This window comes from Lemur catta, chromosome 11, assembly GCF_020740605.2.
Source record: "Lemur catta isolate mLemCat1 chromosome 11, mLemCat1.pri, whole genome shotgun sequence".
NCBI classification, from domain to species: domain Eukaryota; kingdom Metazoa; phylum Chordata; class Mammalia; order Primates; family Lemuridae; genus Lemur; species Lemur catta.
This window is the reverse complement of record NC_059138.1, coordinates 84,088,188-84,101,330: the sequence shown is the minus strand read 5'-3', so window position 1 is coordinate 84,101,330 and position 13,143 is coordinate 84,088,188. Positions and strand designations below refer to the sequence as shown.

At 37.7% G+C, this 13,143-nt stretch overlaps 1 protein-coding gene across 5 annotated transcripts in view; it reads right to left on the bottom strand.

Annotated features, from left to right (window-relative positions):
• Positions 1–13,143, bottom strand: part of RALA (RAS like proto-oncogene A) — a 75,577-nt gene that overhangs the window by 12,350 nt on the left and 50,084 nt on the right. For 4 of the 5 annotated variants that reach the window (XM_045565524.1, XM_045565525.1, XM_045565527.1 and 1 more), the window contains 3 exons: positions 9,916–10,068; positions 7,692–7,900; positions 1,126–1,300 (listed from right to left, as the gene is read on the bottom strand). In XM_045565524.1, the coding sequence (XP_045421480.1) occupies positions 1,126–1,300; positions 7,692–7,900; positions 9,916–10,029 (498 nt within the window). In that variant the 5' untranslated portion in view covers positions 10,030–10,068. Of the gene's footprint in view, positions 1–1,125; positions 1,301–7,691; positions 7,901–9,915; positions 10,069–11,012; positions 11,059–13,143 lie in introns of those variants that run through there. The other variant, XM_045565526.1, reaches the window with a different exon arrangement.

Sequence of the window (13,143 nt, the reverse complement as noted above, 5' to 3'; positions counted from 1 at the left end):
TACAGATATCTTGGACCTATAGGAATGTAATCATGTGCTTAAAAAAAAAATAGCACAAGACAGAAATGACACTGTTTTAAATTCTACAGTAAATGAACAGAAAGAATCTCTAATTTTTTTTAACCTAATGCTTTCTGGATCAGGGTTATGGATATACAGGCACAAGCAGACCAGTCCACTAAAACTTGAGGTCACCTATAGCAGTGTGACTCAAAGTGTGGTACACCAGTTCATAGTCCGCATTGTCTGGGAACTTGCTAGAAAAGCAAATTCTCAGGCTTCATTCCAGATGAAATGAATCAAAATTTCTTGGGGTAAGACCTAAGAATGTGTGCTTATTCAGTTTTATAGGCAAGTCTTTTGCCCATGAGAGTTGTAGAGCCTAGATACCTGGAGGCTGAAGAAAGGTCCCACCCGGAGGCCTTTAAGATTCTGTGCTGCCTCAGCCCAGTGGGAAGTCTTCCGAAATATGGAGAGGGTCTCTGGCAACCTGATGAAATGCACTTGGGGAAGTTCCTAGGAATCAGATAAAATGTTCCATACCTGGTCTCCCTAGGAGGGGCCACTCTGAACAAAGTGAGAAGACAAGAGAGGGCAGAGGATTTCCCTTTCCACTCAGGGGAAAACAAAGGTTGAGAGTGGGGAGTGTAGGCATAGTAGTGAGAGAGAGATTTAAAAACCCTCTTATCTTGGGGCTCCTTTATCTTGGGAGACACCTTCACTTTTGAGAACTTAAATGGGGCTGGGCAGGTATCAGGTCAGAGGTGGGGATGTTCAGTGCTGGCATCCTGGGACTTGTACAAATCTTTCTAAATTATCCAGCCCCAACAGGGTAAGGGAAAAAAAGCAGGGATTCAGGTCACGAATGTCATCAGTGCTAAAAAAAAAAAAAAAGGTACATTTAACTGCAGTGTCTCATGTTTTAATGTCTCTTAGGAAACTAAGGACAAGGTGAAATAAGAAATCCCTAACATGCTGTATCTTCAGCATTCAGGGATGATAAAAATTGACACATATAAAATCTATTTGAAAGTCTCAGACTCTCTAGACAAAATGGAGCCAAGTTAAAGCAAATCCACTTATTTTTAACATGATGTACTAAGTGGTAAGGAAGTCACATTTTACCTTGTCAACATTCGCTCGCGTTTTAGCAGATGTTTCCACATAGTTAACATTCCACTGGTCAGCTCTGTTTTTGGCCTCTTCTACAGAAACCTGCCTTTTATCTTCTAAATCTGATTTGTTACCAACCAGTAGAAATGGAACATTCTCATCTTCTTTTACTCTTAAAATCTGCTCCCTGAGTAAGACAAAAGAAAGAAATATTAACATTACTTCTACATGTTAAAATAACAAAATAGCCATCTGCAATCAGCACTTATTTACAATTATATTTGATTCTATACAGTAATAACAAGCTCATTTACTACAGGGTAGAAAACAATCGGTACTTCTTTCTTATTCTACCATCAACCATTTGAGTTACACACATTCACTTCACTACTGAAGGAAAAATACACCAAAGAAGAGAATATAAATATGGCAGTAAAGGTGCAAAATAAGAGTCAAATGTCACTTCCCTCTAAATAAATGCTTTTTTTAAAAATAAATTTTTTATTTTAGAATGGTTTTAGATTTACAGAAAAGTTGTGAAAATAGTGCAGAAAGTTTCCATTTACCCCACACCCAGTTTCCCCTGAACATCTTATTTTAGCGTGGTAAATCTATCACAATTAATGAACCAATATTGACACATGATTAACTAATGTGCAAACTTTATTCAGATATCCTTAGTTTTTGCCTAACATCCTTTTCTATTCCAGGATCCCATCCAGGATGCCACATGCCATTTAGTTTCATCACATCTCTTTAGGCTTCACTTGTCTATGATGGTTCTTAGACTTTCCTTGTTTTTGATGACTTTGACAGCTCTGAGGAGTGCTGGTCAGGTAATTTATAGAATGTCTGTCAACTGGGATTTGTCTGAAGCTTTTCTCATGATTAAACTGAGGTTAAGGGTTTGTGGGAGAAAGAGCACAGAGGTAGAGAGTGCCATTCTTATTGCATCTTATCAAGGGTCCCACAAAATATTTTTAAAGCCTCACACATGCCAGAAATGGAAGTTAGCTCTTGAGCATAAGTTTTGCATTTAGAGATAAGTTACACACTGCGAAAGTCAAAAATTTTAAAACTACCATGGCTCTGCTCCTTCTAGTCATGTGACTCTGAGCAAAGTACTTCTTTGCCTCAGTTTCCTCACCTATAAAATGGGGCTAATGATAATACCTTCCTTATACGGTTGCTGTGAGGATTAAATGTAAAGTCTTATAATTGTGCAAGGCACACAGCAAATATACTACGTATATTTTAGCTGTTCTTTTTATTATTAATCTACTAGAGGAAGATTGTTTTCTTGTAAAATCAATAGACAAAAGGAAATCTGTATGACGTCGGTTTACTATCTTGCTATCTTACAGATGCCTCTCCTGTGAAATTGTTAAGAGCTGCTGAAACTATAAGAATATAAGTATGGTCAGCCCTCTGCATCAGTGGGTTCAACCAAATGTGGATCAAGAATACTTGGAAAAAAATCAATACAACAATAAAAAATACAACAAAACCCCCCTATTTATATAATATTTACATTGTTCTTAGGTATTGTAAGTAATCTAGAGATGATTTAAAGTATATGGGAGGATGTAAAGGAAAAATACAGGTTATATGGAAATACTATGACATTTCATATAATGGACTTAATCATTTATGGATTTTGGTATCCACAGAGGATCCTGGAACCAACTGTATTTTAGACTAAGAGAAAAATGAGAAAATTAAAGGGATTATTAGAATGGCAGATCAGCAAAGTACACTTGATTTTGTAAATATTTTATAATGATTTTTGAGAGACTGGGTAAAAAATCCTCATTATGGCTTATTTTCAGATTAGTTTATTTTGTGCTTCTTAGACAATGTTTCCTGAATTGTTTACCTGCCTCCCCCACTACCACTAGCATTTTGCTGAATGCCTACAATGTGCCAAGCACTGTTTTCAGTACTTCATGTACATTAATTCATTTAATCCTCACCCTAAACCTATAAAGTTAGTACCACTGTTGTTTTTTTTTTTTTTTTTTTTTTGAGACAGAGTCTCACTCTGTTGCCTGGGCTAGAGTGCCATGGCGTCAGCCTAGCTCACAGCAACCTCAAACTCCTGGGCCCAAGTGATCCTTCTGCCTCAGCCTCCCAAGTAGCTAGGACTACCGGCACGCAACACCACGCCCGGCTAATTTTTTCTATATGTTTTTAGTTGTCCTGCTAATTTCTTTCTGTTTTTAGTAGAGACGGGGTCTCAGTCTTGCTCAGGCTGGTCTCGTACTCCTGAGCTAAAACGATCCTTCTGCCTCGGCCTCCTGGAGTGATAGGATTACAGGCATGAGCCACCACGCCCAGGCAGTACCATTATTATTCTACAGATAAGGAAACTGAGGCACAGAGAAATTACATTAACTTGCTCAGTGTCACAACTAGGGTTCGAACCTGAGAAATCTACCTTCACAGCACACACTCAACTTGTATAGTAGACACTGCGGAGGCTCTGCAAAATGTGGTATCTAAGGGAATAAACCCTGTTCCAGAAGGTTTAGTTCCAAAAGCTCTTTATCATGAGAGACCCCCACCTCTGATATGGAATCAACACCAAGGTGTCTGGCATCATGGTGAGGTTCTCCAAGTTATACGATATTTCCCCTGCATGGCAAAGTTACAAACTGGTAGAGGGAAAAATTCTTTATCATATTATATAATAGATAATGGTCAAATCAAATGTGTGGGATAACATGAGGTAAAAGAAAGGTAGAAGGAAAGTGTTGATCATATAAAGATGATTCTACCTTACTGAAAAAATATTTTAAAATTATTAATAGTTGGTTCAGTGGAGGGTTAGAATTGATCCTAACAAAACAATCAATGATATTATAATACAATGTCACAGAATACTTTAATTATATGATTTAAAAAAAACATCCTGTATAAAAATGCTTAATACATTTAAAAAATAAGCAGTAGGGAGAACAGCTGTATTTTAAATAGGAAACATAACACATTCCATTTCAAAAACATGTGGTGGCCATATGGTTTTATAAGAGAATCATTATTAGCTTAATGAGAGCCAGTGAAGCCTCACCACTAAGCACAAGACCATGGAGGGAGACCTCCTGAATTTTAACTCTCTGACACTCCTGACTGCACAACCTGGGGCAGGTCATTTAACCTCCCTGTGTTTCAGTTTCTTCATTTATAAATTTGGATAATACCTTTTTAAAAAAAAAAATTTAGGCTGGGCGCGGTGGCTCATGCCTGTAATCCTAGCATTCTGGGAGGCCGAGGCAGGTGGATCGCTCGAGGTCTGGAGTTCGAGACCAGCCTCTGCAAGAGCGAGACCCCGTCTCTACTAAAAATAGAAAGAAATTATCTGGCCAACTAAAAAATATATATAGAAAAAATCAGCTGGGCATGGTGGCACATGCCTGTAGTCCCAGCTACTGGGGAGGCTGAGGCAGTAGGATCGCTTAAGCCCAGGAGTTTGAGGTTGCTGTGAGCTAGGCTGACGCCACGGCACTCACTCTAGCCCGGGCAACAAAGTGAGACTCTGTCTCAAAAAAAAAAAAAGAGAGAGAGAGAAAAAAAAAATTTAAGAAGTCACTAATTATAAGCATTATGTACTACCAAGAAAAACTGTTGCCAATTATAACTGTATGATGCCATACTATAAGGAAAAGCCCTGATTTTAAGATGTTAAAATGTAAAAAACGTACATCTTCGATCTATGAAATACAGTAGTATCAACCTCATAGGTTTGTTTGATAGATGAGTTATACATGTTAATGCTTAGAACAGAGTCTGGCACATGGTAAGTGCTGTATGAGTGTGAGGTATTATTATTATTATTCATCTCATTACTTCATTCACCTGATTTATTCACCTGATTACTAACATTCTAACAGATTCAACACTTGCAGGAAGTTCTTTGGACCTGAATACTGTTTTCTTGACACTAATAGACTACGGACCACGCAGAAAGTCACCCCTATCCTTTGCTGGTTTGTACTTACTTTAAATGTCCTTTTAGAAAATAAAAATGTTAAGCAAGTACAATATCTGGGTGATATACGTTAAGCTGTATAGCACTACATAGTGCTATGACATTTCCTATCACTCACATAATTTTCTTGCAAAATGCAAGTCAACACTTACCATTATTACTATTAAATTTATGATGTACTTATGAAAAGGATTTTGGTCAATCACAGTCTTGTTCCAGGGCTGATGACAATAAATTTGCTGTGACTTTCTAAACGAGTTTCTTTCATGATTGACAGCCTGAACTCAGCTATTAACGATAACTGACTTGCAACTAAGTCTTGCTACTCACCAGGAGGGTGACACTGACTCAGGTGCCTGTGACTCCAGCACCTCTAGTCACATGTACATATGCAGTCACTAATTTATTTCTTAGTAACTAAGCTACTCTGAGTCAGGCACTGCAGGAAGACCAATACAGAAATTGCATTGTGATTGATGCTATCAGAAACATGGCCTTGGAAAACCTGGACCTACCGGGTTCAGAGGTGAGAAGACAATATTCTTTGGAGTTAATAGGTTAGTTTTATTAGCTGCTTTCCTGGATGTCAGAGAAAGGTAATGCTATGTCTGTTACCTTCACAAACATTTTGCTTAATGCTATGCTCTGTTTAAATACACTTTTAGAGGCTATTACAAAACTTTAAAGTAGAAAATTCAACTTCTTCATTTTTGACATAAGGAAAGTAAGAACAAAAAAGTTAAGAGTTTTCAAATCAAAGCAAATGATTACAAATATGTACTTACTACATGTTATATACTAGCAACTCTGCCATATATGGGTACTAGGGATACTGAGATGGGCAAGAAACAGGTCCTGCTCTTAAGAGCTTTTACTTTATCAGGAAAAACACATGCAAATCAAGTTCAGTATAAGAATGTATTAAATGTGATACCAGAGATATAGCAAGTATGTCGCATACACAGATGAGGAAACAATGGCTTCTGCATTAATGATGTCATGACCAGGAAGGCTAAAGGGAGGAGCTGACAGTTATGCTATACTTGCAGGTTAGACCATGTGGAGTGCCTACTGTAACCACTCAGACCGTCTCAAAAATGCCTTTCCTATTTTTGGTGAGTCACTAGGGCCATTTTTATTTATGGGAAGGGCAACACATTGGAGGTACACCACAGGAGTAATGAATCATCCTTATTTTCTGTAAAAGGAATCACCTAAGGTTCTCTCATGGCATGAAAATACTTTATTCCCTTGAGACAGTACTTTGGCTTTGATGACTATAGTGATAACATTTATTCCATTACCTAGAACAGGAACTGATACATTATAGGCACTCAATACCTGCTGAATGAGTAAGCACTGACATTTATATAACTTTCAACACATCTCCCAGGATTACAAGTTATTAGGGTCTGCTATCCTTTACAGTTTATTAGACATGAAACTTTTTCCTTACAGAAACCAACAAACTTAATTTTACAAATAAATCTGTATTTTAAAGTCTCTCAATGACATGCTTTCTGCAAAGAACGTTCTCTTAGAATACTTCAAGTTCCTGAGACTTTCAAGTGTACATAACAAGGAATGCTCTGTATAAGCCTTGGCTTAGTTTTTTGCTCAACTACCTAAAATGTCCTCTTTCCTCATCTGTGGAAATCCTTCTTTTCTTCAAGGTCATCTATTTCATGAAGGTTTTCCAGCTTCTTTCCCCTACTGAATCCTCTGTAATGACCGCTGCCTAGGTTTTGTACTTTGTCAACTAACTTGCTCTTGGTTACATGCCTTATATATTCAACTAGGCTGAGTGAATCTTGAAAACAGAGGACCCATTACGTGCTTCTTTTGTGTCCTCCATAATTAAAACATTTAACACAGAAATAAAAATACATATAATTAAAGAACACCTTTGATTTATACATGTCATTTTTGCAAAACTACTCAAGAATTTTATTTATGCCAAATTTCTCTTTGATATAGACAGGAGAGCCCCTTTCCCCTTCACCAAAACCACCTCCTCCAAAACCAAATGGATGCCAGATTTTGATTAAGCAAACAGCAAATGAGATTTTGAAAATACTGTACAGCACAACCTAGTGTGCCAGTCTACAGTGATATTATTTCTATTCAAAAATTCAGTCTGTGCTGCCAGGGCATCTGTGTTTTGAGGATGATGGCAATGTGCCTTCTGAGTACTACATAGGTGCTGAGAAACCAGTGACCAACACAGAAAGATGTGAAATCTGGGAGAGCTCCATTATGTGATCTCAGTATTAACTATTATGGCAGTAGTCGTAGTTTATTCTAAAGAGAAATACTTCAGTAATGCAGAGACTTTTGGTATATGAGGCTGTCACAAGCTCAAGCTCTAATACAGCTAGCACTGGGGTAGCTATAAGATTATGCAAAATATCCTGAATATCTGTGTGTACATACACAGTGGACAATCATATACTGATACCAAAAAAGGAATAAACACAATTAGACACAGAGTAAAAGACTAACAAGTGAGAACCTCTACTTGCCCACCTGCTTCTGGGAAACACACTGCTGTGTAGTATGTCACATGTAATGACATTACTCTTGGACATACCTGAAGTCAGCTGTGGCTGCAAAGGATTCCATTTCTGTAATAGAGAAGACACAGAGGAACCCCTCCCCGCTTCGGAAGTAGTTGTCTCTAATTGCAGCATAGTCCTCCTGCCCAGCTGTATCTAAGATATCGATCTGAACTTCCTCTCCATCCAGGACTACCTTCTTCCGATAGCTGTCTGCTTTGGTAGGCTCATAGTCCTCCACAAACTAGAAAAGAGGAAAAACATCCATTTTCTAATTATTATTTTTACTTTTTAAAACTTCTTATTTTGAAATAATTATGGATTCACGTGAAGCTGCCAAGTTATAGTACAAAGAGTTTCCTCCAATGGTAAAAACTGTAGTAATTTTAATTTTCTTTTTAGACAATTTATTGATTTCCTCATTTGAAAAAAGAGGGCACTGAACTATTACCTCTAGGCTGTTTACAGCTTGAAACTGTGCTTTTCTTCCTTAAAACACTATACCTGCAAAAACTATTATAAATGTATTTTATTAAACTTATAAGAACCCATTTTCTATGTTACTCTAAATACAAATTTTTATGTTAGAACTGCAAAATAACTTAAAAGTCAATATTTAGGTAAGCAATGAAAGTACTGTTAAATCTTTTCTTTTTCTGAAATAAACCACATCAATGAAGTGATTTATACTACTCTGAAGAAAGTCAAATTTTGAATTTTGAGATTTCTCCTCAAACTTTTGGTTTTTAAAATAGTATAGTTAAGCAACTTTACATTCCCACTCCTATCACCAACCCTATAAATATCACTTTGATATACCCTGATAAACCTTTTGATATCATTGTTAGCATGTGTGTGTATATGTATACACACGTACATTTTGTGGTTTTTATTAGCACTTATAAACACTTTCATTATCTGACATTTTCTTATTTATTAATGACTATATCCCACTACCAGAGTTTAACCTCTAAGAGCAGTGATCTTGAATATGCCACTCATCATTGTGGTGGCTTTGGAGGCAAAGCCTAGAATAGCACCTGGTACATGGTAGATACTCAATAAATAATTTTTAAAATGGACACAGTATGTTTGTAACTGTAAAAGTTATATAACGTTCTACCATATTTACATGCTAACACTGTGCTTAAGCAGTCATCAAAAGTTAAGCATGTGAATATTCTTACTTTTGGCTTCCTTGTTGTCAAGAATGGGAATGATTTAAGGATTAGTTTGAGAGAAGACTAGCTATTAAATAGCATGGAAAACAGAATTGAACAAATAAATCAGTAATATCATTTAAAGTATGATTTCAATTCCCTCTCTCTCAAAACTTTTTATTACAGTCACTAACAAGCAGGACAACTGATGGCTTTAAGAGGTTTGTGTGTGTGTAAAAAAATGCTGATGCACAGGCAATAGAAAAAGACATAGGGTGGTAAAAATCTGCAGGAATTTGTTGCCCAAAGAGCAGGTTTAACATTTCATTACTCATCAGAGATCACTTTTCTTGAGCAAGTTGGGTAACCTTTCTGAGGTTCTGCTCTCTCATCTGTAAAATGGGCTACTACCACCTAGCACACAGGACTGTTATGAGGCTTAAGAAAAGTACTCTGTAACTATAAAATCTGGCTTCTGCTGTGAGGAAGAATTGAAGATAAATGCTTACATTGGATCACCAACTCGTAATCACTGAGGCTTGATAACAGTCCTCTAGGGAAAGCATATTCTGCTGTAGGCTAAGACCTTAACTCTGGAATGAAAAAGTCTGATATAAACACATGTACACTTAATCTGCAACCTGTCTAGTAATTATAATTTTAGTGACACAGCCTTTATCTGTTTAAAGGTGAGCGTAGTGTCATGCCAAATACACAATGATTTTTTTCGAGATACTTTATATATCTTAACCTCGAGTCTCAATTAAGTACTCTGTCTACCAGTTCTATTAATTAAAGGTGGGAATCTCCATTAAAACACTAACTATAAAAAAGCTATAGTTAGATTACTAAAAAAATAGGTATTATTTTCCGTTTTGTTTTGTTTTTAAAGCATGAGGTTTTTAAGAACCTTGAGTTCTTAACTTGTAAAATCAAGTTATACAGATGTTGGCTCTGAACCTAAAAATGAAAAAAAAAAAAAATTAGCAGCAGCTTTCAAGGAACTCAAGGAATCCATCCAAAATAGTAACAAAACTAAGCTAGAGAAATACTCCCCGAAAGCCCAAACTTTGATTTCTATTATAAAATTGGCACTTACCTCATCATACATGAACTGTAGAGTCAAAGCAGACTTGCCCACACCACCACTGCCCACCATGATGACTTTGTGTAAGGCCAAAGAATTCTGACCCTTGGGCTTATTTGTGGCCATCGTGTGTCACAGAGTTTTCACCAAAGGATTAAGAAGAATCTAAGAAGAATGAAAGAACAAGTAATGCTCAGTACATTCACCTTCAGAATTCCAGTGTAGGAAAGAGGCATGTTCTTAGGGTTCAAGATACTAGTTTTTATTCTGCAGGGAAATGAAGTATGCTCACTTAGGGGAAGAACCAGAGAATACCATGGCAATAAAACAAGCCTATGACTCAGGGCATTTCTGTTCTAACAGTAGGTTTTCAATAATAAGCTATGATCAAAAGTGAAAATTTTCCAATGCAACCACATGCTGACAATAATGGAGTACCAGCAGTACTGAAATATATCCACATAGATTATGAAAACAGGCTAAAGGACCCCTTTGTTTTCACATTCATCTATACTGGCAATAAGTCAAGAGATGTTCCTTCTAATTTCAAATAAACAAGTGACCAAAAAAAGATTACTAATATCTTTACTACACCATGCCTTACATTAAGGACCTCATTGAAAGGCTCACTTACTGCTATTTTATAAAAGAAGAAACCTCATCCGAAAAACCTGGTAGTAAAATCATAACTAGAATCCAACACTATATACCCCAACTACCATACTACCAGAACTTCTGTGTTTCTTGGAGTAGATGGCCAATCTAATTTCAGTACTTGGATCTAGCCTGCCTTCATTATCCTGAGAACATGCATTTGTTTGACAAGATTTTGCGCTGAGCATGGAAAAGGCCAGGTTTCTACAGAAGCTGTAGTGGTGATGTCCACTCATGGCACCCACTTACCTTTGGCCATGGTACCAGGCCTTAGAAAAAAACGAAGTGAGGTCACAACGAACACTTTGAATGTGTGGAGACCCAAGCAAAGAGACTTTTTGCTGTTAGGAAATTGAGGAGACTGAATCCCTGCTCCTTAGTGGGTCTGACTTCTCTGGTCACAGACACAGCTTTCCTAAATTGTAGCTCATAGAACTGCACCCCACCCCACATACCTCCCTATGTTGTGCTGGTGTCTCCCAGCTCAGCTGCATCAGATCCACACTGGTCTCTCCTGGTCTTCAAATGCTCTTTTCTGCCTCTTGGGCTTTGCCACACAGTTTCCTCTCTTTGGCATATTCTAAGCCTTTCTGGCTAACTTCTCTCAGTTTTTGGGTCTCAGCCTTACATGCAACTCTCAGCCTAAATTAGGCTCTTCCCTGCCCTGTGCTCTCTGATACTTTTCCTTCATAACCCTTATCATAATATGAAATTGCTTAAGTGTGTAGTTATTTAATATGGGTCTTCTTCTCTAGCATACTAGAAGCAATTCAAGTGCAGGGGCTATGTCTATTTGGTTTACCTTATGCTTAATGAAACTAATATAGCCTGGCCATTCAGTACATGTGTTGAGTGAATGAACAAATATTTGCAGCCTGACTTAACCTTGGGGTGTCCTTTAGACTGTGTTGCTGTAAAGTAGCTATTGCTACTAGAAATGCAATCATAAGTGTGGGCCAGGTCTGCCATGGGTCTGTGCCTCATATTACTGGCTGTATAGGGCACCCAAGAGCTGGGCACAGCTTCTACCTAGAAATCATACCCATATGCCTACTACCCAACACAGAAAAGTGTTAAGAAAAAAGTGCCATAATCCTACTATCCATTTAACAACACAAATAGGCCGGGCGTGGTGGCTCAAGCCTGTAATCCTAGCATTCTGGGAGGCTGAGGCGGGAGGATCACTTGAGGCCAGGAGTTTGAGACCAGCCTGCAAGAGCGAGACCCCGTCTCTACTGAAAATAGAAAGAAATGATTTGGACAGCTAAAAATATATGTATATACAGAAAAAATTAGCTGGGCATGGTGGTGAATGCCTGTAGTCCCAGCTACTCGGGAGGCTGAGGCAGTAGGATTGCTTAAGCCCAGGAGTTTGAGGTTGCTGTGAGCTAGGCTGACGCCATGGCACTCTAGCCCGGGCAACAGAGTGAGACTCTGTCTCAAAAACATGAACACCACCACCACCACCACCACCACAAATAAGTTAACATACTTCCTTTTAGATTGCTTTCAACTTATCTTTAGCATAATTGAGGTTATACTATATATGCAATTTCTGATCCTATTCTTATCATTATATCATAAAAACATTTTAGCAGAAGCAGTTTGAACTATGGCAAAATATTTACACTTCTAGGCTAAGAGTTCAATTCAACTCAACAAACAAGGATTGAGTACCTCTTTTACCTGGGTACCAACAACATGACCATTAAATTCTGAGAGCTTATCACTGCTCAAAAATAGTGAAAATTACAGTATACTTCAGACAACTAACTAAAAGTCCAAAAGATACCAAGTCAAAGCCAGTTTATATAGCATTCTATTGCTGGGGTTTCTAAATAAATGAGGAAATTACTTCTTTCCATTATGATCCTCGTTTGTTGGCAGCTGTAATCATTTCACGGCTACATAACTACTATTTTATTTTTAAAACAGTAAATATCACATGAGCTCAGGGTGTTACCATACCCATTAATACTTTAAGATTGTGTATATTTTTTTAAAGTAAAACATTTAGTGGGTACTCCAACTGGGTTAAAATACTTTTCTTTCCAGAACAATTTAAAATACAGTCTGCGACTCAGAAATAGAAAAGGCAGAGATTCCCAAAGACATTTTTCCAAAGTGCAAACATTCTCTAATAACTATGAGCTGCATGTTCCAGACTATTAAGAGGCTATCTGGGAAAAGAAGCTCCCATCAAGGAAACACTTCCCACCCCCCATTTAAAAAACTTGGCACTCCACAACTTAGCAGATGTTGTTTTGAATGGTAAACAAGCCAAAGCCCCTGCCTACTTGGAACTTATGACAAACACACAGAAAAATAAGAAAATCCCATTAGTGCTAAGTGCAATGAAGAAAATAAGGCAGCAATGGGATAAGGAATGGGGGAGGGGCTACTTTAACCAGATGGTCAAGGGTGACTCCTCTGAAGAGGTGGCATTTTAGCCAAGACCCGAATATTATGAAGGAACCAGCCAGCTCTGAGGGAAGAGTATTGCAGACACAGGTAAAACCAAGTGCAAAGACGCTAAGACAGGAGAGGGTTAGCATGCTCTAGGGACCAGGAGGAGGCCAGAGTGGA